Source organism: Cibotium barometz, chromosome 38 (assembly GCF_041138505.1).
Source record: "Cibotium barometz isolate CiBa-2024 chromosome 38, ASM4113850v1, whole genome shotgun sequence".
NCBI lineage: Eukaryota > Viridiplantae > Streptophyta > Polypodiopsida > Cyatheales > Cibotiaceae > Cibotium > Cibotium barometz.
The window spans coordinates 80,752-105,686 of NC_141083.1; the positions used below are offsets into that span (position 1 = coordinate 80,752).

Consider the following 24,935-nt stretch of genomic DNA (forward strand, 5'->3'; position numbering starts at 1 on the left):
GAAGATATGACCGGATAACCCAGTTGGTATCCTCGTGAGACAGCCGGAAAAAAGGGGAGTCCAAGGGGGGGTAGGCGGTCCATGCAGAGCCCGTATACTGAGAACCAAGTGGAAACCAATGCATACCATACTCCAGAGTGCCCCTCAAGTGCTAGCTGTCTGGAGGACTCCAGGGCAAGCCTCGGGTACCTGTGGGGATCCATGTGACTGATGCGATGAAGGTACGTGACTGTCTGGAAGAGTGCCTCCACTACCATCAGGCTGCAGCAAACTCTGCCTGGATAATTCAGTGTGGGACTGATGGTTTGCTGCGGATCATACGGGAGAACATCATGACCTGGGGCCTCTCAACTCGCTGCCAATCCTCATCGGATAAATCTGGCCCCCAGAAAGCTGCTCCATACATCAAGGCTGGCGTGACGAGGGTGTCAAAAAGCCAGCCCTTCGTCTTGGGCTCTTGGAAATGTGCCTAGAAGCACTGCCGCTCAAGTAAGCTCAAGGCTGCATATCCCCACATCACTCTAGCATGTGGTGCAGGAAGCATGGTAAAGCATGGGCCACTGAAAGTGACACCAAGGTAGACATAGGATGAGACAATCTCCACAGGATCCCCTCTATATGTGAAGCTCAATCTAGATGTGACGGGGCGAGAGGTATTGAAGACCATTACCTTGGTTTTACCAAGGTTAACAGAGAGGTCCCGCTGAGTGCAAAAGTCATGTAAGGCATCCAACTGTCTCTGAAGCCCTTCGGCTGAATCTGAGAGGAGGACGATATCATCTGCATAAAGTAGTATGGGGATCAATATGCCTGCTAGTGTGGGACCAGCCCCGCCTAATCCATCAATGAAGCTCGAGATCTCATCAATGTAGAGGCCGAAAAGAGTGGGTGATAGAGGGCAGCCTTGTTTCACCCCAATGGTGCTGGAAATCTCCTGTGATGTACCTCCTAGGGCTCTCACTCGTCCGGTGATGGACTCATAGAGGGCGATGATGCTCCAATCCATGTCAGATGGGACTCCGATCTCCTGTAGACGGTGTAAGAAGCGGGCTCGGGGTACAGTATCAAAAGCTTTGTGGAAATCCACAAAGCAACAATAAATCCTCTGGTGTCGTGCTCTACCCTCCTCGATGATGGCACGGAGGGTGAAGATGTGGTCAAGGGTAGAGTAGCTCCTCCGAAAGCCAGCCTGACGTGAGGCTCCTTATCCCTGGCTCTCTACAAATGAACTGAGCTCCGCCTCTAGCACTGATCCATAGAGCTTGGCCAATGTGTGGCCAATCATGATCGTCCTGTAGTTATTAGGATCAAGTGGATCGTAGGGGTGCTAGGGTAACATGGGCATGCGAGATGTACTCGGCAGTGAGTCCCTCGTGATCTTGGGCTCGCCCATTGCGTAGTCTACGAATGGCCTTGAGGACCATGCGCTTTCTGAAGAAGGTGGAGGTGGTGGGGCGGGGGTCTAGTGGTGGGGGTAGGGGTGGCTGATGGGGGATATGATAGAGGGAGCGTGCATAGGAGTGCCATGTGTCTGGGCAGGTGATAGGTGTGGGAGGGTGATGTTCTCGGAGTTTCCTCCATGCCTCTTTGCAGTTCAGCCCTAAGAAAAGTCGGTATAACTCATCCTCTTTCCGAGCATAGAACTCCTGTTTCTTGCGTCGCGTGAGCCGTTGAGAAATCCGTTGCGCTTGGCACTTCGTGATTTGCCCAATCCGTACCTCATGCTTAAGACGGGAGCGTGTGGCCCAATATTCGTCATCATACCAACAGTTCTGGGGCATGGAACCGCAAGGTGGCTTGGCAGTAGACTGCCGCGTGCATATGAAAGAAGCTGTGGTGGATGTGTGGAGTATGGTGGTGAGTTGTGTTGTGAGGGTGGATAGGGGGACAGTAGGTTCTACATCCTAGAGTTGGCGGTAGATGTGGTTGGAGTAAACAAGGTCAAGCTCGTGATCAAAGAGGACCTGAGTGTAATGTGAGATGGGGGGAGGTGGTGGAGGGACGGGTGGTGTGCAGGTAAGAGTGAAAGAGAGGTAGGCATGGTCAGCTTCAAAAGGGGGTGGCGGAATGGAGAAGTCGGGGATAAGGTGTGCCAAAGCCGGAGATCCCATAAGGTAGTCCACAGTGCTAGTACCTCCTAAGCGAGGGAAGGAGGTGAGGGCACCGGAGGAGCGCCATCGGGACATCCCATTATAGATAATGAGACCATGTGCAGCTCCCAGCTCTAAGAAATATCTCCCGGACACTGTGACCTCCTCACGGTCCTGTGATGATTGCTGCAGCCCTGTGTCAGTGATGTCCAGCTCTTGTAGTCTGATAGGGTCGTCTAGATCTAGATATATTAATGTCTACAAGAGGCCAGAGTGGCCTATGAGACTAAAGTACCAATACATCCAAAACTCAAGGAAGCAAAATGTCCCGAGTAGAAAATGAAACGCATAAACTAAAAAACAACTAGCTATAACATGTGGCCAAAGAGGAACTAGTGGCCTGATACAACTGCTCTAGAAAAAGGCATATCTGATAAAAGTGTGGAATTGGAAAAATGGTAGGCTATGGAAAGTAGCTGAGATAGACTCATCCCATAATGTCTCGCATAGGTCGATCCAGCATAGACAAGCTGAAGTGCCGAGGTCATGCCGCACGGCGTCGTGCCAATATCGCATGTATCCTCTGATAATGTCTCGGCTCTGGTCATAGCCCAGCGGGTCGTGGATGCCATGCTCTACATAGCTCTCCAGCTTTGTCCAGTGTGACTCCTCGAGGTGGCTATGTGGGCCCAGTCGACTCGTGGTGAACGATGCACGGGGTCGCTACTGCTCTGAAGAAGTCGGTAAGGGTGCAGCGGCATGTGTCTCGGACATCCCCCCCCCCTGTCTGGAGCGTAGGATGTGGTCTCAGTGTCTGCGTAGCTCGAGGAGAAAAAGCCCAAGGCAACACTGGTATGAGTAGTCCATCACTCTGGACAATGGCCCAAATCCATCTCGGAAGAGGTAATGAAAGTGCCCTTGGATCTCATAGTACACTGGGCACCGACATATGTAGCGTTCCTCAATCTTTGGCTCCAGCTGACAGAGCTGGCAAATCCGATCCTCAGGGGGAAGGGAGACGGCTCCATATCGACCCATCTCTATCCTCAGCTGATGTGAAGACGTGCAGATCTGGCCAATGGCACATCTGACTCCATGAGAGAGGTGAATGTCCATGTACCTCGGGCGGAAAACAAGCACTCCTCAATATCCACTTTCCACGAGGCAAAATGCGATCACATCTCCTCATAAACTTCCTCTTTCCACTCTGTCATTTTCCGGTGGAGGTTTTTGACAAGCTTGGCGCACATCATTGCCATGGCATCTTGTGTGGTCTTTTGGGCCCCCTCAAGGTCGTTTTCATGGGTCTTACAGATGTCCCACAATGCCTCTATTTCTTTCTTTTGCTTGCTGTCCAATTGATTGAGGTCTAATGGAAGGCCAAAAATAACCAAAAAGAGAGATGGATCAATTGATTGAGGTCTTATGGAAGACAAAAAATAACCAAAAAGTACATTGTTTACATGATTTACAATAGAAATGACATGGCAAAGCCTCATTACTAATGCGCAAGAGTAGCTGTATTAGAGCCTATTCAAAACCCTTCAAAGTTTTTGTCATCTGAATGTAGATTGTTTTGGTCCTCTTTGCTTCATAGATTAGATCCTTTGCCCATGATATAGCTTTCTATCTCACTTCTATCATATCTACTTGTTTCTTCTTGTGTCTAAAACAAAGACAAAAACAAAGTGTGTTAGCATTCAACATGACCTTCAAGCCTTAACTAGAGATAAGAATGCCAAATCTAACAATCTAACTGCAAGGCCAGAACAATCTTACCGACTCAAGGCAACTGATATCCGTGCTCCCACCCTAGCATTGTTCTTCACCAGCTCAATATCTGTCATTTAGTTAAGTAGCATCCCTCCACAAAAGTAGCGGTCTCTCAAACAAAAATAGAGCACAAATAAATCTTCTTGTCCAAGGATACTTGCAGCAAGTGAGGCTCCACCAGTAAGTTCACTCACTCTTTTGAGCAGAAAAGGGGTTATTGCACTCCCACAAACATGTTGATCCCTAAGAAATCATAATCACACATAAAGACGATGTGAGTAGGCATGTAGTGTACTTTAAAATTGAAGGGAGTGGTGCCGTGGACATGCAACTCCTAGAACCACAGAAGGATATGAGAGAAAGAAAGAAAGAATGATATATTAAGCGTCTACTAAAGACCCAATGGGCCTATGAGACCAAAGTGATACAATAATGTCCATGGCATATCTCATCATGGAATGGAAAATAAAACAGAAAGAAAACATCAACATAGCTATCTCACTGGGGTGATACAAAACTGTCCATGGAAACTCATCATGGAATACTAAGAACATAGAAACATGAGAGAGAAATGAAATGAAATGAAATGTTATATTAATGTCTTCAAAAGGCCAAAGTGACCTATGAGACCAAAGTTACAACCATGTGACATCTCATACACTGTCTAAAAAAGAAAAGAGATAGCCCCACAATACATCAGTAGGGGGGAAGCTAATGCTACTAGTCAAAATGGGGTACATGAGTACATGGATACCTGAATACATGAATATGGGGGAGTACAAAAGTGACAATGAGTACAACAGTATATGGCTGGAGTTGTAATCATCCTAGGAGCTCTAGCATGGGTCTCTGCCGGATGGCCTGGATATCTGCCATAGTGAGATGCCTAGTCGAACGAGCCCGATGCCTCGCAATGATGCTCTGAATCCTCCGGTGTAGGCACCGTCTCCGATGTGAGGATCCGCGAACCCTCGGGTGTCTAGATCTGCCCAACTGGATAGCTCTCTCAACTAGAGTCCCACGGGGTGCCCACTGCTGGGCTGTCGGCTGTGTGTCCTCCCGGGTAGTCCCTCTAAAGAAGTCAGTAATCTGTCTCTGTGTGGACTCCCTGCCAGTCGGGCGTCTGCTCCTGATAATGGACTCTCTGAGCCTGCGGATCTCCAGGAGATAAAGACCCAAGCATCGCTAATCACAATAGTCCATGACTCTAGCCAGTGGTCCAAATCCCTCTCTGAAAAGGCAATGGTAGTGCTCCTCCGTCTCTGGCTCTATCCAACAAATCTGACAAATCCTGTCCCCTGGAGGTATGCCTCTAAATCTGCCTGTCTCTATCTCTAACTGATGTGAAGAGGTGCGGATCTGCCCAATGGCGCACCTCAATCCATGAGACAGATGGGTATCCATGTAGCTCGGTCTAAGTATAAAGCCATCCTCAGTGGTGCGGAGAAGATGGTCTCTATAGAAAGCCATCTTCGTCCCCAACTCCTGTGAGGACTCTAGCCATGTCCTCCTAGTGAGAGAGAGAGAGAGAGAGAGAGAGAGAGAGAGAGAGAGAGAGAAATGAAATGAAATGAAATGAAATGATATATTAACGTCTTCAAAAGGCCAAAATGACCTATGAGACCAAAAAGGTTACAACAATTGGTGGATCTGATACAATGTCTGTGTAAGGAAAGCTAAAAACAACTAAACAACTAACTGAAACTGAAACAACTATGAGGAAAAGTATGGTACCAGGAACGCCTAATGGATAACATCTAGGAGGAAAACTCCAGCAACAAAGGTAAGCATCATACACATCACTATCCAAAGATGTCTCTCATCGGTCGATGGCGGATATCCTCAATGTCCTCCATGGTGAGTACTCTGACTGGACGTCTCCCATGCCGTGCTAGTATGATCCTGATCCTCTGTTGTAGTCTCCGCCGGTGTCGAGATGGGCCTCTCATCTTGGGGCGCCTGGACCGCCCCAGCTCTATAGCCCGATCAATCAGTGTACCTCTGGTGCGGCTGTACTCTGGGGCTAGCTGCAATGCCTGCTGACCTGACTGCTCAATCTCTGGTCGAAAGAAGTCTGTAATCTGCCTCTGTAGGTGTCTCTCCCTCTCTGATCCCCTCCCTCTCAGGAGACCCTCTCTATGTCTACGCAGCTCCAGCAAGTACAATCCGAGGCATCTCTGATCCTGGTATCTCATGACTCTAGAAAGTGGTCCAAAGCCCTCTCTGAACAGGCAGTGAAAATGGCCTCGTATCTCATAATATACTGGACAGTGACATATGTAATGTAACTCTGTCTCTGGCTCCATCTGGCATAGCTGACAAATCCTGGCCTCAGCTGGTACTCCTCTGAATCTGCCAATCTCAATCTCTAGCTGGTGTGAGGATGTGCGCATCTGACCAATAGCACACCGTACCCCATGAGAAAGATGAGTATCCATGTAGCTGGGTCTAATCACAAACCCATCCTCCGTGAGCTGGAGAAGATGATCTCTATAGAAAGCCATCTTCGTACCAAGCTCGTGTGTCGGCTGTATCCATGTCCTCCTAGTGTCCAGCTGAGTCAAGTCTTGCCTGATAAGTCTGGTAATCTCTGCCCGTGTGAGAGAGAGGGAGGGTGCATCCAGGGAGTACTGAAATGGAGGTAGCCTGTCCATACTAAAGCCATGCAGTTGGAACCAAGCTGTCATCTGTGCATACCAACATGATCCGTCTCCCTGTGATGCCAACTGTCGTGAAGACTCCAGGGCTAAGCGAGCATATCTGTCTCTAGGGAGAGCCCAAGTGCTATGTATAAAGGAGACTGATCGAGTGAGTGCCTCTACTACCAATGGGGGGGCAGCCATCTCTGCACGGATAATATCATGTGGTACGGAGGCCTTGGCCCTAATCATCCGGGAAATCATAGAAACCAAGGACCTCTCCATACGTCTCCATCCATCAGTGCTACCAGCTCGGCTGTGGTGATCCACTGAGGGTCCCCATATCTCCACTCCATACAGCATGGCTGAAGTGACCAAAGTGTCAAAGAGCCACAGCTTTGTTCGAGGTTCCTGAAACTGAACCTGCGAACACATCCTCTCTAGTCTCCCCAATGCTGCATAAGCTCTGGTCAATCTGGTTTCCGCTGCTCTCCTCAAGGAAAATAGTGGGCCACTAAAAACCACACCAAGGTAAGTATATGCATCTGTATACTCCACTGTCTCCTGACCATATGTAAAGGTGGGCATTGACCTCCTAACCCACTGTGCTGTGGTGTTAAACACCATCACCTTGGTTTTACCAAGGTTAACAGACAATCCACTGTCCTCTGCAAACATGTGCAATGCATCCAAATGACGCTGCATCCCCTCTGGAGAATCTGAGATCAGCACAATATCATCAGCATACAATAACAGCGGAATCCATGTCCCTGCTAGCTGTGCTCCTCTGTCACCCTCCCGCTCTACATAGTCCGAAACCTCATCCACATACATCCCAAATAAGGTAGGGGAAAGGGGGCAGCCCTGTTTCACCCCAATAGTGGAGTGAACCATCTCAGATATACCCTGGGTAGTACGTACCTGCCCCACAACTGTCCTGTATAAAGCCATGATTCCCCAAATCAGCTCTGTGGGCACTCCCATCTCCTGTAGTCTGCGCATCAGTCTGGCTCTCGGTACTGTGTCAAAAGCTTTGCGGAAATCCACAAAGCAACAATAAATCCTCCTGCCATATAATCTGCCCTCCTCAATAATAGCTCTGAGTGTCAAGATATGGTCAAGAGTGGAGAAACCTCTCCTGAACCCTGCCTGCCCTGATGCACGTATGCCCTCTCTCTCTGCCCATCTACTCAACTCCTGCTCAAGAATAGATGCATATAATCTAGCCAATGTGTGACCAATCATGATGGTACGATAATTCCCAGGAAGCATGGGATCCCCTGACTTGAAGATAGGCACAATCGTGGACATATTCCAAGTCTCAGGAAAACCCTCACACATGGCTCGGTTAAACATCATAGCAATAAGCTCTGCAAGCATATCTCTGGCATGAATAAAGTGCTCTGCTACCAAACCATCATGATCATATGCTCTCCCAGTCCTCATCCTGTCAATAGCTTTCCTTACCATCTCAGCAGTAAAGAAAGCACACGTCTCTGGGCATGGCTCCGATGGGTCTGGCAGGGGCGGCTGTCCTGGTGCTGTGTACAGGGATGCTGCATACTCACCCCAAATCTCTGTGGAGGTAATGGCTGGTGATGGTGAATGCTCATGGAATAGTCTCCATGCCTCGCCTGAGTCCTGACTCATAAACAACTGGTACAAATCCCTCTCTAACTGAGCAAGATAAGCCCTCTTCTTCCGTCGCACTAGGTGCCGGAAGGTAATCCGTGACTGTCTGTGAGTGGTAACACCCATGAGCACCTCTCTCTGTAATCTGATCCTCATCTCTCTGCACTCCTCATCATACCAACTGTTCTGGGGCATGTTCCCAGATCGTCTCCGTGTAGGCTGACTATGGGGATATGCCTCTGATGCTGCAGCATGAAGCGTCTCTATCAATATCTGAGTGAGCTCATCTAATGGCCGTCCCGGCTCCTCGGCACATAGGCGTCTGTATATCTCATCCGTGTATACGGTGTCAGTCTCCCTCGTAAAGGTATAACGAGTGTGTGTGGAGACCTGTCCCAATGGAGCGGTGCTGAACTGAAATGTGAGAGTGAAGGACAAGATAGCATGATCCACTGCTATTCCAACCGGCCTAGTGCCTACCATAAAATCCTGAAAAGAGGGAATGAGACTGGGCTGAGCCATAACATAGTCCACTGTACTAGCACCATGCCGATGTGGAAAGCTAGTGAAACCGCCCGATGTTGGGAATCTCTGTAGGCCATTCAGGATGGCCAATCCATGTGCAGTCCCCATGTCTATCAAATACCGCCCATACACTGTATGTTCCTCATCCTGTGAGAGTCTAGATAGGCCCATATCCCTAACATCAAGCTCCCTCAACATCTCCTCTGAGGTATCATAAAATACTGTCTGGCTATGGGCGGTCCTGGCATTGAAGTCTCCCAAGAGAATGATGTCACCATCCCTGGAGAACTCCCAAATGTCATCATCCAAAATAGAAAAGGGAGACTGCCCGCTAGGTGATGCATACACTGATGTACTAGGAGCAAAATAGCATATAGCAATGTAGAGATATCTGCCGGTCTCTGCCCTCAGTCTAACCCACATGTACCTAGCCTGCTCATCTCTGCGGACTATATGTATCAGTGGCTGTAGCTCCTCTCTAAACAATACTGCCACTCCTCCTGAGCCCCGTCCTCTATGCTCTGAACGAGTCTCCTGTCTACAAGCTGTCTCCCATCGGTATCCACTAACATGTGGCATGGACTGTCCAGGAGCCTGATGCGTCTCACAGTAGAAGATGATGTCCCTCCCAGTGAAACTATCCTCAAAAGCCCCTACATCAAGGCGTAGAGATCCATTACAATTCCAAGTAGCAACTTTGAGTGTAGTCCCATAGGTCTCGCGCCGTCATGAAGAGCGCCTCTCCATAATCACCACTCTACCATCTCTATAGAAGGCCACTTTCCCTTTCTCTCGGGCTGCCCTTATCTCGGGCATAACTTCTTTCATGTGGGCAAGTTGCGAGAGTGTGAGGTCATCTCCAAGAAATATTCCCGTTTGCTTGAGTGTAGGACGTCTCTTCAAGAAGTCCTTCTTGGCTTCCATGGAGGGGAAACGAATGATAAGTGCTCTCTCCTTAGAAGAAGATTCGCCACTACCTTCCCTCTTCTTTCCCACTCTCCATGCCTTTGTGTGCGTGGCTTCAATGCCCATCATAGAGAAGAGCTCCTTGGTTTCCCCTTCCGCATTATCACGGTCTTTTAGACCGGACACTCGTACATGTAAGGCCCGGGTCTTCCTCCTTTGCTCCTCTTCAAGGGTCATGTTGATGATGGTGGGAGTGGGGATGGGTGGCGATTCTTTACCTTTCCCTTTCTTGGCGACCTCGATCCATTTCTCGGCCTCGTCCATCTTCTTTTGTGTCTTTGTGATCACCTCCACCCATGAAGATGTCTTCTCTTTATGTTGCTCCTCCTCCTCTCGAATGATCCTCATTTGTTCCTTGATGGTATTCAGCTCTTCAATCAAGGAGGGCTGAAATTCTCCATCCTCAAGCTTGCTTTTTGAAGTGGCTTCCAACTCCTTTTTGAGGGCTGAGATTTCAGCCGCTTGACTTTTAGCATGCAGTTTGGCCTCCACTAGTTCCTCCTTTAAGGCTGAAATCTCAGCCTCTTGCTTGGAAGATCTCTCTTCGAGCTCCTGGATTTTGTCAAATCCCTTCTCGAGTTTGGAGAGGCGGTTTATGATTGCGGTAACGGAAGAGTCAACCATCTTCTTGTTTTCTTTGATAATTGTGCCGAGCTTGTCTTCTACCTTCACGAGCTCCTCTTTAAACCCGGTCTTGGCCATGACTTTTTGCAGAACTTCCCACAGCCAATGGACTGAAAATTAATCCATGACAGCAGCACGAAACAGCAGCAAAACAACAGGGAGGGGGGGTCAAGTCATGCAGGGGAAAGGGAAAGAGAGGAGATTCAGCAGAGAGAGAGAGTTATGTTGCTGCCTTGGGGGCCTGACTAAGGGTGGGTGGGGAAAGGGCGCGGAACAGAACAGCGGGAGGGGGGGGGGGGGGGGCAACGAAGAGATAGAGAAAGGGGGGGGGGCGCGGAACAGAACAGCGGGAGGGGGGGGGGGGGGGGGGGGGGGGGCAACGAAGAGATAGAGAAAGGGGGGGGGCGCAGGCAGGTAGCGGGAGGGGTGGGCGCAGGCGGAATAGCGAAGAGAGAGAGAAAGGGGGGGGCGCAGGCAGGTAGCGGGACAGCGAAGAGAGAGAAAGAGGGGGGCGCAGGCGGAACAGCGAAGAGACAGGCGGAACAGCGAAGAGAGAGAGAAAGGGGGGGGCGCAGGCAGGTAGCGGGACAGCGAAGAGAGATTAAGCGTCTACTAAAGACCCAATGGGCATATGAGACCAAAGTGATACAATGTTGTCCATGGCATATCTCATCATGGAATGGAAAATAAAACAGAAAAAAAACATAAATATAGCTATCTGAGAGAGAGAGAGAGAGAGAGTCTTTTGATGCCATAGTCAAGCCAGCGAACCGCATACGACATGATGGCATATACATAAAGGGAATGGGACTTGATCCCAGAATCTCTTGAATAGGAACCTGATAGGTGTGTGCACGCACGCACATGCCTACACACACACACACACACACACACAGTTTTCGTACATTGCTTCTAGTAGAGCCCTATCAATTGCTGACTCAATGGGCTTTGCAACTGCTGCATGCTCTTCTGGTATTGGTACTCCTATGAGCACTCCACTTTGCAACTCCAATGAAAGGCTTGCACCTATTTAAAATATTGGAAATTAGTTATCAATACCAAACCTGGTGCTTTAAAGAATCTGTCATAAATACAAAACATGCTGCTTAAATTAATGGCAATCAGTCATAGATAGAAATTCTGCTGCTGTTTCTCCACCTGCCTGTCCCATCCCCCCCACCCCCCCCCCTCCTCCTCCCTCCTCCTCCTCCCTTTCGAGCTAGCAAGCAAAAGCTTTATTTTGTGTCCAAAAATCCTTAATCCCTCACAACTCTCTAACATCATTCCCAGCTGTCTAGGCCGAATTTCATAAAGGTGTCAAAGATGAACTTACCAATTAATTCTGCACATTCAGCTGGAGTATCCACACAACAAGGAACCTGGTTGGAGCAGTACATCACACTTCAGCGAACTAGTGCAGTGCATAGACATGTTTCTATTGGATGAAGGACAAATAATCACATAATAAAGGTAGGCGTCTTACTTTGCATCCACTTCTACGAGTGAAGAAAGCTGGAAACTCTTCAGTCCCATAGCCTATGACCGGAACTCCTTGAGTCTCCTACAGAAAATCAAAGGCAAGAGAATGAGTGCAATGGGTTTTTTGGCTTGAGGTCTTTAATTTTGTCAAGAGCTCTACCATCTCAATGAGCTGCCTATGACATGGAGGTTATAACACTATAATGAAGACGTGCAACAATGGCCTTGCTCAAACCCATATTATATGTTACATGATGTGAAGTAAAGAACAGTATAAGAACAATTGTGTGAAGTTATCTTACAAGATACTCTAGAGTCCTGGGAATGTCAAGAATTGACTTGACGCCTGCACAAATGACTGCAACAGGAGTTCTTCCAAGCTCTATTAAGTCAGATGAGACATCCATTGCTGCACATAAATCAACAAGTTAGAAGTTGCAATCGAAAGTTAGCGAGAGAGAAAGAAAGAAGAAAGAAAGAAGAAAGAAAGTTGTATTAACGTCTTCAAAAGACCAAAATGACCTATGAGACCAAAAGGCTACATCATATCCATGAGGTTAATCATCCTGGGTACAAAATAGTAATAAAGAAAGATAACAAAAGATAACAAAAATCTAGAACTATAAAATCTGATCTAGGTACATGAGTAGAGAGCTCTCATATCACCCTAATACATCCCTCATGGGCCACTGTGACATGGTGCTCAAGGTGGTAAAACTGAGCCAGCGCGAGAAGGTCCTACAATGATGGGAGATGATGGCCTGGATCCTCCTGTGGTGGCGTGGCTGTGGGCGAGGGCCATGGGGCCTGGGGCATCGAGCTCTGCATAACTCAGTGGCTCTATCAAGTGTCACACCTCTCAGTCGAGCTCGGTCGAGCTCCTGCACTAGCCTATGGTCCGGGTATGGTGGGTGGATCGGCCCTCGGAGTGCTAGTAGGGAAGAAGTCGCTGAGACCTCTCTGTGCTGGTCCTCAAGCAAGTACAACTAATCTGGATCTCACTAAGGACTCCCTGTGTTTGCAGAGCTCTAGAAGAAAAAGTCCCAAGCATCTCTGGATACGGGAAGTCCATGATCCTGGAAAGTGGTCCGAACCCACCTCGGAAGAGGCAGTGGAACCTCCCCCGAATCTCATAGTATACAGGGCATCAGCATATGTAATGATCCTCTATCTCGGGCTCTGTGCGACAAAGCTCGCATATCCTGTCCTTTGGTGCGGCCGTCCTGAGCCCATATCTGGCAGTCTCCACTCTCAACTCATGGGACGAGTGTGGATCTGGCCGATCGCACATCTCACCCCAAAAGATAGGTGTGTGTCCATGTAGCGTGGACGTATGATGAAACCATCCTCTGTCAGGCATAGGATTTGATCTCTGTAGTAGAAGGCCATCTTCGTCCACAGTGGACGACTAGGTGAACTCCATGTCCTCTGAGTATCCAGTCTGACAATGTCCTTCCTCATAACTCTGTTCCGCTCTGTGCGGCTGAAAGAAAATGACAGGGCCTCTATGCTGTACTGGAATGGGGGGTGTGCCTCTATCTGCATACTGTGCATGCCAAACCAAGTATCTACCTATGCATACCATCACTTTGTATCTCCCTCGAGTGTCAGTTGTCTCAAGCACTCCAGGGCTAGCCCGGCGTATCTATCTAGTGGAAGCTCCCATAGCCTATGCCAGTATGTCATTGTCTAGAATAGAGCCTCTGTCACTGTCGGTGCAGCCCCCATCTCTGGCCGCACAATCTCATGAGGCATTGATGGCTTACTCCTAATCATGCGCAAGATCATCGCCACTAGCGGCCTCTCCATCAGCTTCCACCCATCATATACCTCCTCTGTATCTATCTCGGCCGGCTCTCTCCTCTATCTCCTCCTATGGTATAAGCTGGGACCCTAGATAGGGGCACCATACAGTAGTGTAGGTGTAACTAGAGTATCAAATAGCCAAAGCTTCATCCTCAGCTCCTGAAACTATATCTATGAGCATTGCCTCTCTAGCGAACCAAGGGCTGCATATCCCCTCATCAATCAGCTTCGGCCGCCTTCCGCATCGAGAACTAAGGTCCAGCAAAAGTGATCCCAGGGTATACATATGAGGTAACATACTCCACAGGCTCTCCACTGAATGTAAACTGTACTGCAGATCTGCCTATCCATTGTGGGGAGGTGTTAAAGATCATGACCTTGGTCTTTCCAAGGTTCACAGTGAGGCCCCAGTCCTCACAAAAGGCCCGTAATGCATCCAAATGCCTCTGCAACGCCTTTGGTGAATCAGAAATAAGAACAATATCATCTGCATGCAAGAGGATTGGTATCAAGACTCTTGCTAAATGTGCTCCTGGTCCTCCCTGTCTATCTATGTAATCCGAGATCTCGTCAATGTATACACCAAATAGAGTAGGAGACAAGGGGCATCCTTGCTTCACCCCAATAGTGCTGTGTATGATCTCTGAGTCACCTCTTGGAACCCATTCACCTCCTGTGACTGACTCATAGAGTGTAATGATCCCCCAAAGCATCTCTACTGGGACTCCCATCTCCCGCGGTCTCCTCATTAGTCTGGCCCATGGGACGGTATCAAAAGCTTTGCGGAAATCCACAAAGTGCAATGAAACGCGTTTCATTGAGTTTGAATGAAACAAAACGTTGCATACGATTGAAACACGTTTCATTCGTATCCACTTGGAAACTGTACGATTTAAGCATTTTTTACCCAGATTCTTTAGTTTTAAGTCGTAAACATGTTTTAATTTGTAAATGACGCATGTTTAATATTGTTTTGCAGGGAAGGCAACATATTTTTTTACATATTATAAACTTGTATATAAATTTTGGGGCCTATACCCCCCCCCTTTGGTATGAAACGTTTTTGAAACGTGTGGGATTTGAAAGAAACGTTTATGAAACGCGTGGCAACTATGATGGGAGCTCCCACTAGATAGACACCCTCGGCTTGCCCTAGAGTCCTCGAGACAACTGGCATTTAATGGAGACACGCAGTGTTGGTATGCACAAGTGAGCACTTGGTTTGGTATGCATGGCATGCAGATGGGGGCACTCCCACCGTTTCAGTACACCATAGAGGCCCCTTTCTTTGCTCTCAGCCACACAGAACTGAACAGGGTGATTAGGGAGGACATTGTGAGATTGGATACTCAGAGGACCTAACATCCACCCCTCCAACCCCTAGGGACGAAGATGGCTTTCTACAGAGACCATCTTCTTCACATGACGGAGGACGGCCTCATCATACACCCGCACTACATGGATACACATCTCTCTTTGAAGATGCAATGTGCGATTGGACAGATCCGCACCTCATCCCACCAGTCGAGAGTGAAGATAGCCAGATATGGACTAAGAGGAGTTGCACCAGAGGACAGGACATGCTAGCTACTCTAGGATCATGGATTTTCCAGACTAGAGATGCTTGGGGCTCTTTATTATGGAGCTCCGCTGACACAGGGAATCCCTACTAGGGCCCATATTAGCTGCATCTACCTGAGGACCAACACAAAGAGCTCTCATTGACTTCTTCCAGACTAAAGCCCTGAGAGCAGATCCACCCACTGGCCCCGACCTCCAGGCTAATGTACGAGCCCGGCCGAGAGGAGTGACATTACACAGAGCCACCGAGCTATGCAAAGCCCGATGCCCCCAACATAGTGGCCGCCGCTCATGCTCATGTCACCTCAAGAGGATCAGAGCCATCGTTTCCCACCACCAAAGGACTTTCTCTTGCCCTGTCAACCCGACTACATTGGGTACCATGTTGCAGCGCCCTATGCGAGATATTATTGGTGGCTGATGCGAGAGATTGAGGCTGTTTGTTTTTTTTTTAATTCACGGATATTTCCTTTTAATTTTACTTTCATTACCATGATGATGTATTCCATGGACATGATATAACATTTTGGTCTCATAGGTCATTTTGGCCTTTTGAAGACGTTAATACAACTTACTTTCTTTCTTTTCTCTCTCTCCCCAGTGAGATAGCTATGTTTATGTTTTTCTTTCTGTTTTATTTTCCATTCCATGATGACATATGCCATGGACATTATTGTATCACTTTGGTCTCATAGGCCCATTGGGTCTTTAGTAGACGCTTAATATATCTTTCTTTCTTTCTTTCTCCCTGTTGCCCTACCCGCCCTTGCTCAGGCCCCCAAGGCAGCAACATAATCCTATCTGCTGCTCCCGCTTGTCGCCTGTACCTGCCTCCCCACTTGCAGCTGGCCACCTATGGGGGCCACCAGCTGAGGACCAAAATCAGTACTAGAAGGGGGACCCCTTCAGTCCCAACATGGACAGCTCGCCGGCAACAAGGACTAGAGGTGAGAAGGAGAGAAAATACAGCTTGATTTGGGCGAGTACACAGAAGATCAGTGACCCCCATATCAAAACATGCCTGACCACCATGAGAGAAGTATGCAAAATGCAGGATACGGACATTGAGCACCTACAAAAGAAGCTTGAGGAGAACAAGGATAGTGATGACCTTATCCGTGGGTTGCGAGCCTCCATGCAAAAGGAGATGGATAGGTGGAAGGCAGACATGTACGTATACATGGCAACTCAGCTAAGCAAGATGCAGGAGGAAATGGTCCAAATGTTGGACCTAAAAACCAGCCACCATACCTCCCTAATCACGGAGTTGGAGGCTCAAATCACCACCCTTAAAGTGGAAAACGAGACCTTCAGGGCATGTCCTCAATTCGAAGAAAGAAAGAAAGTTGTATTAACGTCTTCAAAAGGCCAAAATGACCTATGAGACCAAAAGAAGGAGAAATTCAACTATCCCTCAATGATGAGCTGAATACACTTAGAGAGCAAATGAAGACCCTCCAGGAACAAGAGGAGAAGAGGGCAAACGAGGCAACCACGTGGGCCGAGATGATTAAGAAGACACAGAAACAAGTGGAAGAAGCGGGCAGCTCGATTGAGATTGCCAAGAAGCAACGGAACCCACCATCATCCCCAAACATCATCAATGACACACTCGAAGAGGAGAAAAGCAGGAAGATTAGGGCATTGAATGTGAGAGTGGTAGGATGGAAGGAAGGAGCCTCGCGGAAAGAGAATGCCATAGGGCTATGCAGAAAGCTGGACATCCCTGATACCCCTTCGTCAAGGCATGGAGGGTGGGCAAAGACACCACCAAGGAGCGCGCAATCATCCTCAAGTTTGCAGGGTTGGAGGTGAGGCAAGCATTCCTTACCAAAAGCTGGACACTAAAAGGAGAAAAGACTTACCTATCTCACACTGGCACAGGTGGCACAGAGGAGGGAGTGCATGCCACGCATCTTGGATGCACGAAAGGCACGGAAATGGGCACTGTACAGAGATGGGAGGGTGCTCATCACCGAGCGACATGCCCAATGACGGTGTGAGACCTATGAGACCAAGCTAGAGATTGCGGTTTTGGAATTGCAGTGGCGCCTTGAGGACAGATGCAGGTTTGTTCGAGGAGACATTTAGAGAGAGAGACTTGGTCTTCTACACAGAGACACATCAGTGCCAGGGGAGTCGGCTTCCAGAGGTGAAAGGATACAGATGGGACTCTATTACCCGCCCACACCCAAGGCCTTGAAACATTGGAAACATTTTCTGTATGGCCGTGACTTTGAGGTTTGCACTGACCATCAGGCATTACGCTGGATTCAGACGATGCCAAGTGCACAGTGGAGTGATCGACAACACCGCTGGAGTCAGATATTCCAGCAATTCGGTGGTATGATTGAGTACCTTCCAGGAAAGGCCAATCTAGTGGCCGATGCTTTGAGCAGGAAGGGACAAGTGTCTACGATTCAGACCACTAGACTTGATCTTGTTGGTACAGGACTAGAGGACATGAAGCACACGTACGCGGATTCCGAGGAATTCCGTACACAGTGGGGACAAGCATTGGATGCCACAGGACCATGCCACTTTCTGATACGCGATGGTTGGCTTTTCTACAAAGGCCGACTATGTGTCATGAAGTCGTTCAGGGCAGCTCTTCTCCATGATGCCCATGACGCCATTACAGGTGGTCATAGGGGCATGAATTCGACTCTGGAGAAATTAGAACGGCAATACTATTGGCCAAAGATGAGGCGTGATGTGTTTACATATGTACAACGCTGTGACATTTGTCAAAAGGTGAAAGCGCCTTGTGGAAAGAAGATAGGGTTGTTACAGCCCTTGCCAATCCCTAAGGGTCCTTTCCAGGACATTTCGATGGACTTTGTCACAAATCTGCCTCCCAGTCCGAGTAAGCGTAATACGCAGTGCTTAACTATTGTTGATAGGTTTAGCAAATTTGTTATGCTTATTCCTTGCAGGGCCAATGTGACCGCCGAGGATGTTGCCCAGTTGTTCATTCGGCATTGGTACTCGATTGGCGGGATTCCTAGGACCATAGTGTCAGACCGAGATGCCAAGTTTACCAGTCATTTTTGGAGGGCATTGTTTGATAATTTTGGTACCAAGTTGAATTTTTCCAGTGCATTCCACCCACAGACGGATGGCCAGACAGAGATATACAACCAGTTGGCCTTTGATGTGATGAAGTGTTATGTCCACGATCAGCAAGGTAAGTGGAAATCGTATTTACCTTTAGTTCAAGCTGTTTTGAATGACTCTTTTTCTTCAGCTATTGGCAGGACTCCATATGAGACAGCCTTTGGAAGACCTTTCCAGTCGTTGTTAAACAGGAATTCGTCTTCACTACCGGAGGCGAACAGAGTGACGGAGTCTTACCAGGAGATCTTAGAGTCAGTAAAAGACAGATTGGCTAAAGCGCAAGAGGCCTACACTCGACAAGCCAACAAAGACCGAAGGGATATAAAGTTTTCAGAAGGGGATTGGGTTTATCTTCGGATTATGAAGCAAAGATTGAAACAGGTGGGCAAGCGATGCCCAAAGTTGTCTTTTAGGAGCTTCGGACCTTTTCCCATTAGTTAAAGCTACCTCCGAGTTGGACTATGCACGATGTATTTCATGTCAGTTGGTTAAAGCCATATGCACGATGTATTTCATGTCAATTGGTTAAAGCCATATGCAGGTCCACCCCCTTCAGAGGTCAACGACGAAACGGAACCAAACATTGTTGATCAAGCAGAAGTTATGGTTCCAGAAAAGATCCTTCTGCACCGTTTCAAGCATGCCTCAGGCCAAAGACTACGACAATTCCCCACAAAGTTTCAGGACCGAGGAACCCATGAAGCAGTATGGCTCGACAAAGAGTTTTTCGAAGACTATCCGGCGTTATTGACGGATTATTTGGAGGCTATGAAGCTTCCGTCAACTTAAGCAGAAGGGGATGTCACGTGCATCCCGCACTTGGATGCCACGTAGACATTTCTGTACAGAAGGTGCAGGACCTCGGATGGTGAGCTGGTCCCATGTGAGCCCAGTCCAGGACGAGCCATCTCAGATGTCCGAGGTCAGGTGTGCATTGTCCTGCGCAAGAGTCTAAGGTCAGGTGTGCACTGTCCTGCACATGAAACAGTGCCAATCCGCGCTGTGAGTCTCCCTCTAGAATGATGTCAGTGATTCTGTGTATCGGGTATGGTACCGGATGCCAGATCACTGAGTAGTTAGTGTTTAGGACAAGGGGCCAGCCCATAGGGCTACCCCGGATCTTAGCGTGGGCATGGGAATGGTGTGGAACCACCCCCATGAGGGCCAGGAAGGCCCAGGCTGAACCCACCAGCCATGGACAGGCTGTGGGATAGCCCTAGGGCAAGAATAAGGCAAATTCCAGGAGTTTACAGCCTTTTCATGGCTGTAGGGCAGGAATGGGGCAGCCCATACAAGCTGCCCAGCCCTTGGAATGTGTGCAAAGGCCTTGCCCAGCCATTGGGAATCAGGCGCACCACCTTTTTCAGCCTGTAGGGAAAAACGCAGCATTTTATGGGATTTAATTCAGCATTTATTGCTGAATTTTCACAGTTGTGGGACATTAAAAGCTGGCCACCTGGTTCTATGCTGGCCGACTGCTCTTGTGTGGGTAGTATAAATAGAAGTGTCCATAATCCCATTCATTCATCTCATTATTCACCAAGAGCTCAAGCAAATCAAGGGCTAGACAAGCCAAGGGAGTTGCTAAGCAAAGGGGTGGAGAACTGAAGGTCAAGGGCAGGGATTTTCCAGCCAAGAAAGGTCATGAATTCTGTATTTTCTTTTCAGATTCACATCATTCTAATAAAGCAAATACACCATCCGTGGTGGGGGCCCTACAGAGGGTAATTGGGACCCAATACTGTGTCCTCTCCATCTCTCCCTCTCTCTCTCTCTATTTTCTGCGCATCTCCTTTTAGTTTGTGTATTAATTTCCATCGCAAAAAGAGTGCTGAATTCTGAGTATTGAAGTTACCGATTCTTCTCCGAAGCTTCCGCATATTACATGGAAGTTTTTCAGTTGCGGTCAACTGCTTAGAAGCCAAGGGGGATGTCACAAAATTCCTCACAGCTTGTGTTTTTCTACTGCTCATGTGTGGCATGTGAAGCCTGACATGACATACATGTATGGCTAGTGGAGCCTGACATGACAGTACATGTATGGCTCATGGAGCCTGACATGATGTGATTCCCTAGGACTAGCTATGCTGGAGATTCTCTGTATTTATGTTCTAGGAAGGTTCCGGAAGGATCATGAGCCCTGGACATTTTAACTGATACAACTGAGCAGATGGGTGTTTTTACCAGTCTAGTTGCACTCGTGTGTGCATGACCTTGATTTTACCTTTGGATGACTTGTCTTGTTTGCCTGGATAATGCCTGAGATTTTTGCCTATGTTGTCCATGGGGCCGGGGATGCCTGGGCACCCTATGGACGTGTATGTGCACACCTGTTTGGCACTGATAGGTGGTCTACATGTGTTTTGCAGGTGGTACGTGTCCCCAAAAACCCAATTTACAGCTTTATGATTTCACATACTAATAATTATGGGTGCAAGTTCACACACTTATAAGTGATCGGACAACTTATAAGTTGTACACACTGGATGGGACTTATTTAATACATGTGGCAGCCATAAAGTGCACAAAGGACCTGATTTGTACCAAACCCTTGTACGCGCCTCCTTCTAGACCAGAAAAGCACACGTTTGAGCTATTATTGGCAGAAGAGCTCTATTATTGAGGGGAACTCCAGATTTGAGGTAGGCGCATGCTTTTCTAGTGTGGAGGAGAGCTGGTCGACTGGTTTTCAGCCTGCTGCCAACTACAACTATCTACCGTGACAGATGCTCACCAGATGTATGAGAGATGCTGGCCGACTCCTTCTACACGTCTCCCATTGCTGGCCGACTGTTTTACAGCACTGAAAAGCAGCTGTACAGGTCATAAAAACAGGGGGAAGAGCTGGTCGATTCTGGCTGGACAGGTTCTCTGTTGATCGGAGACTTACTGGATGACGTAATGTTGCTGGTCGCTTCCTTTTGTAGCTACTGAGGACTGGTCGACTGCTGAAAACAGCCTCTCACGGCTGGTCGACTTGTCTTGTGAGCCATACAGGAGGAAGGTGAAGATACAAGGTTGTTCCAGGCTGATGTGGGAGTGGGCTGTCCATAGTTGTCCTGCATTGCATGTGCTTGATGCCAGAATTGCCCTCTTGTGCTGAAGCTCATCCACAAATTCTGCATATGTTTTGGTTTTGCTTTCATACTGTACTGGAAGAGATAGGTGCTAGTCAATGGAGAATCCCTAGGCACCCGTGAAGTTGTATTTGGAAGCAAACTCCTTTTTGGTAATCTAACCATAGAGGGGGAGAGGGGAGAGGGGGGAAGGGGGGGGGGGGGTGTCAGCCCATCTTCTAGCCCCTAGCGTGGTGTCCTGTGCAGAGTTGTCATCTTCTTTTATCTGGCATGCTTATGTGTAATTTCAGTTTTCATGATTGATAAGATTTCCGTGTTATAGTTGCCCTTCCATTTATAGTTGATTGCGAACGCCTTGGAGATCGATGTCCATGCCATTTTTGACAAACCATAAGGAGTGGTTGCGAGACGAAAGAGAGGGTCGTACTGATATAACCACTGTTGACCCAAGATTATGTCATATCTCGATACAGGCATAACCTCAAAGTCCATCTTATCAATATATTGGTGAATGCGAAAGGAGAGTCGAGGAGCCATGGTGTTGCACTCGAATCCAAACCCCTCTACCAACTCTATCTCATTAGTGTGGGGGCTGCGAGTGGTGAGTATTTTCAAACATTGAACAATCGTTGTGGCCATAAAGTTGTGAGAACATCTACTGTCGATCAGAACACTGATTGGGCAGCCAAAAATTGAGCCAATAAGTGTCAACACGTGTATGAACACCAAGGCCGGAATTGTGTAGGTAGACTATGTTTGTGTCACGGAGGTAATTACAAATGCTTGTGCATGTTGAGATAGGACCATAGCAAGCTTGCCTTTGGAATTTTTTGAATACTAAACCTGGGAATGGTCTTCGGAGGACAAGGTTCCACATTGGAGTTTTGCCCACTATTAGGACCTTTAGGGCGCTCAAACCAGCGATGGTTTCCTGAACAAATGGTACATAGTCTCGATTTTTGTTATCCTTGAGCAGAGGATTGAGTAAACTGCTTTGAGTTACGGGGTTGATTGCGTCCAAAGTCTCATCCACGGTCGGATACTCGTGGTTGATAAGACTCCTTGCACCATGGCCGGTCGGAAGACGACCCATGTCGTTGGGGAGGCTTTTGGAAGGATTGCTGAGAATTGGGTCAAGGTTGAGAACCGCCAAAGCAAGGTTTAGAACTATCGCGAGCTGATTTATTTCCATTACCAAAATTAGAAGAGCCTAAGCGACCTTGTGACGAAGATCCCCGAGGTGTGAACAGGACATCGGCTATGCGTCCGGCATATAGCGAATGACAGCGGCCAGATCGATCGGATCGTATTTGTGGAGATCCGTGCGCAACATGGGTCTAAGTCTTTCGACAAAAGCATGTAGCTTGTCTTTTGGGGACAATGTGGGAATCTCCAGTACCAAGCTAGTAAACTGTGAGATGTAAGAGGCCAATAATCTAGTTCGGTTCAAATGGCTTAGTCGAGATCTTGCTTGAAAGTCCACGCTAGCAGGTGTAAACTGCTTACGCATCACATGCTCAAATTTCTCCCACGTGCAGACGGTTTTCCCATCAGAAAGTCATTGTTGCCACCATAAAAATACATTGTCGTTCAACAAAGTCGCGGCAAAGGTAATCTTTTTTGTATCAGTGAGGTCTACAGATTCGAAGTCAAGCGGAGCTTATACAATCATTGGTCAAGAACACGGTTGTTGTGTTGGCCAGAATAAGGATTAGGGGGTTTAGTGTCCAGTTTCTTAGTTTTAGATGCTTGTAAAAGATGATAAATAATCTTTAAGTCATCGGCGTCTACCTTTGGGGGTATGATGTTGGTGTCTAGCACTCGTGCATCAATCAAAGCCGTAGAAATTACCGGTTGAGAATGTCGGATTGTAGCTGCAATGTGAGGAGTAAGGGTCTGCTACTTGCCGATTGAGAATGTCGAGACTGCAGCTACTGCACTCTCAGCTGCAGCTGCAGCTGCTGCATCTAAGAAGTAAGGGTCTCCAAAGTCTTCTGGAATTGAGTTTGTATTGCCGCCGTCTAGGTTTGCATCTCCTACTGCCATTGGAAAAGAACTGGTTCGTCAATTGGTACATCCGCCATGGTAAAAGATGGAACCTAGTCGCGCTGCTGCAACTCTTGAAGATAATGTTGCACCGCCCTAGTGAGAACCATAGCTTGAAGGACGAGTCGAGGCCATTGTGGAGCAAGGTCGAGGCGAGGTTATCAAGAAGGGGGGGAGGGGGGGGGGGGGGGGGGCGGGGGGCGGGGGGCGGGGGGGTGCCTTGCTGGTGCATGGGCGGCTTCTGTAGCTGTGGGAAGGCTGTTGTAAAAGTTAAAGTATAAGACTAAGGCTTAATGGCCTTAATGTTTTAAAAACATTATTGGTTTTTTTTTTTAACGAGCAGTTGTGTCTTATCCCATACGAAAAGGTGGCGATCCTTGAGATAACGATCTAGGCTGAAGAGGCGTGAATCTAGCAACTAGAGTCCGAAGAAGATAAGGAGGAAGTATGCCAGCACAAGGATGAAAGCCGTGTGTGCCCCAAGAGTTCTCAACTTCCAATCGTTTTTTTTTTTTCTATATAGAAAATTGGGAAAATCATAAATCAAGTAAAATTGGGCAAAGGGGCCAAAATTGGCTGGAGCATTCTCTCCTACTCTTCGATACAATCCTTGCTAATGCTGATTTTAGGGTTAAGGCTAGCTCATTTTTTAGGGTTAGGGTTTTTTTATTTTTAGGGTTCGGGTTTGGTTGTGGGCATCCTACAAGTTGGAGTTTGTTTGCTTTGATACCACTGTGAGGACTTCTCAACCTATTAGTGATTTATAAGACATGATAAAAGATATAACACTGAAAGTAAGATGCTTAGAGTGGAAAGTTGTGTTGTGTTGCATTGAGACACGAGGCCTAATAGGAAATGAATAGGTACAAATGAAGAGGCACATCCCTGATGAAAGGGTGCCTCTTGAATGAATAGTTATATATACCTAGATGAATCCAGGAACATGCCCAAATTCACCTTTTAGGAACATGCATGTTATATACTCACGGTAGTTAACCCACAAGACTAAATAACTATTAACTCCATTATGCATAGTATGGACTAGATACTACGACATCCCCACTAACGTCATCAGTGCCCAATAGTGGGTGTAGAACTCTGTATCAAGATATGCTCTCACACACGCACTCCACACACACATAAGAGCATATATTTACACAAAGGCCTTCGTACTGAGTTTCTGTCAAACCTCCGGAGATGCAGGGCAGACTCAGCCATAATGAAGCCTAGCACTGAGGGAAGTAGCAAATACAAAGAATTAGTACAACAAATAAGTAGTTGATGGGGCAAATGCACCGCTAAAGATAGAAACAAATCGTTATGTCCTTTTTTGGATGTAGAGATGTGGCCTTTGATCAATATATGTGCCTCTTTGAATAGACGTGTCCTTTGGTGATGACCCATGGGATAGGATAGACCCTTTACTAGTGTCCTTTCAATGATTAAGAATAATTAAGAGTAATTGGAGAGATTAAGTTGCAATCATGACATGACATGAATTTGGCTGGAGCATTCTCTCCTGCTCTTCGATACAATCCTTGCTAAGGCTGATTTTAGAGCTAAGGCTAGCTCATTTTTTA

General features: G+C 47.7%; 1 protein-coding gene across 9 annotated transcripts in view; it reads right to left on the reverse strand.

Annotated features, from left to right (window-relative positions):
• Positions 1-3,505: 3,505 nt before the first annotated feature.
• LOC147616205 (pseudouridine-5'-phosphate glycosidase-like) overlaps positions 3,506-24,935 on the reverse strand; it is a 92,963-nt gene continuing 71,533 nt past the window's right edge. For all 9 annotated transcript variants that reach the window (XM_086777221.1, XM_086777219.1, XM_086777218.1 and 6 more), the window contains 7 exons: positions 12,031-12,137; positions 11,733-11,810; positions 11,583-11,628; positions 11,155-11,275; positions 4,021-4,106; positions 3,870-3,930; positions 3,506-3,756 (listed from right to left, as the gene is read on the reverse strand). In XM_086777221.1, the coding sequence (XP_086633347.1) occupies positions 3,717-3,756; positions 3,870-3,930; positions 4,021-4,106; positions 11,155-11,275; positions 11,583-11,628; positions 11,733-11,810; positions 12,031-12,137 (539 nt within the window). In that variant the 3' untranslated portion in view covers positions 3,506-3,716. The remainder of the gene's footprint in view (positions 3,757-3,869; positions 3,931-4,020; positions 4,107-11,154; positions 11,276-11,582; positions 11,629-11,732; positions 11,811-12,030; positions 12,138-24,935) is intronic.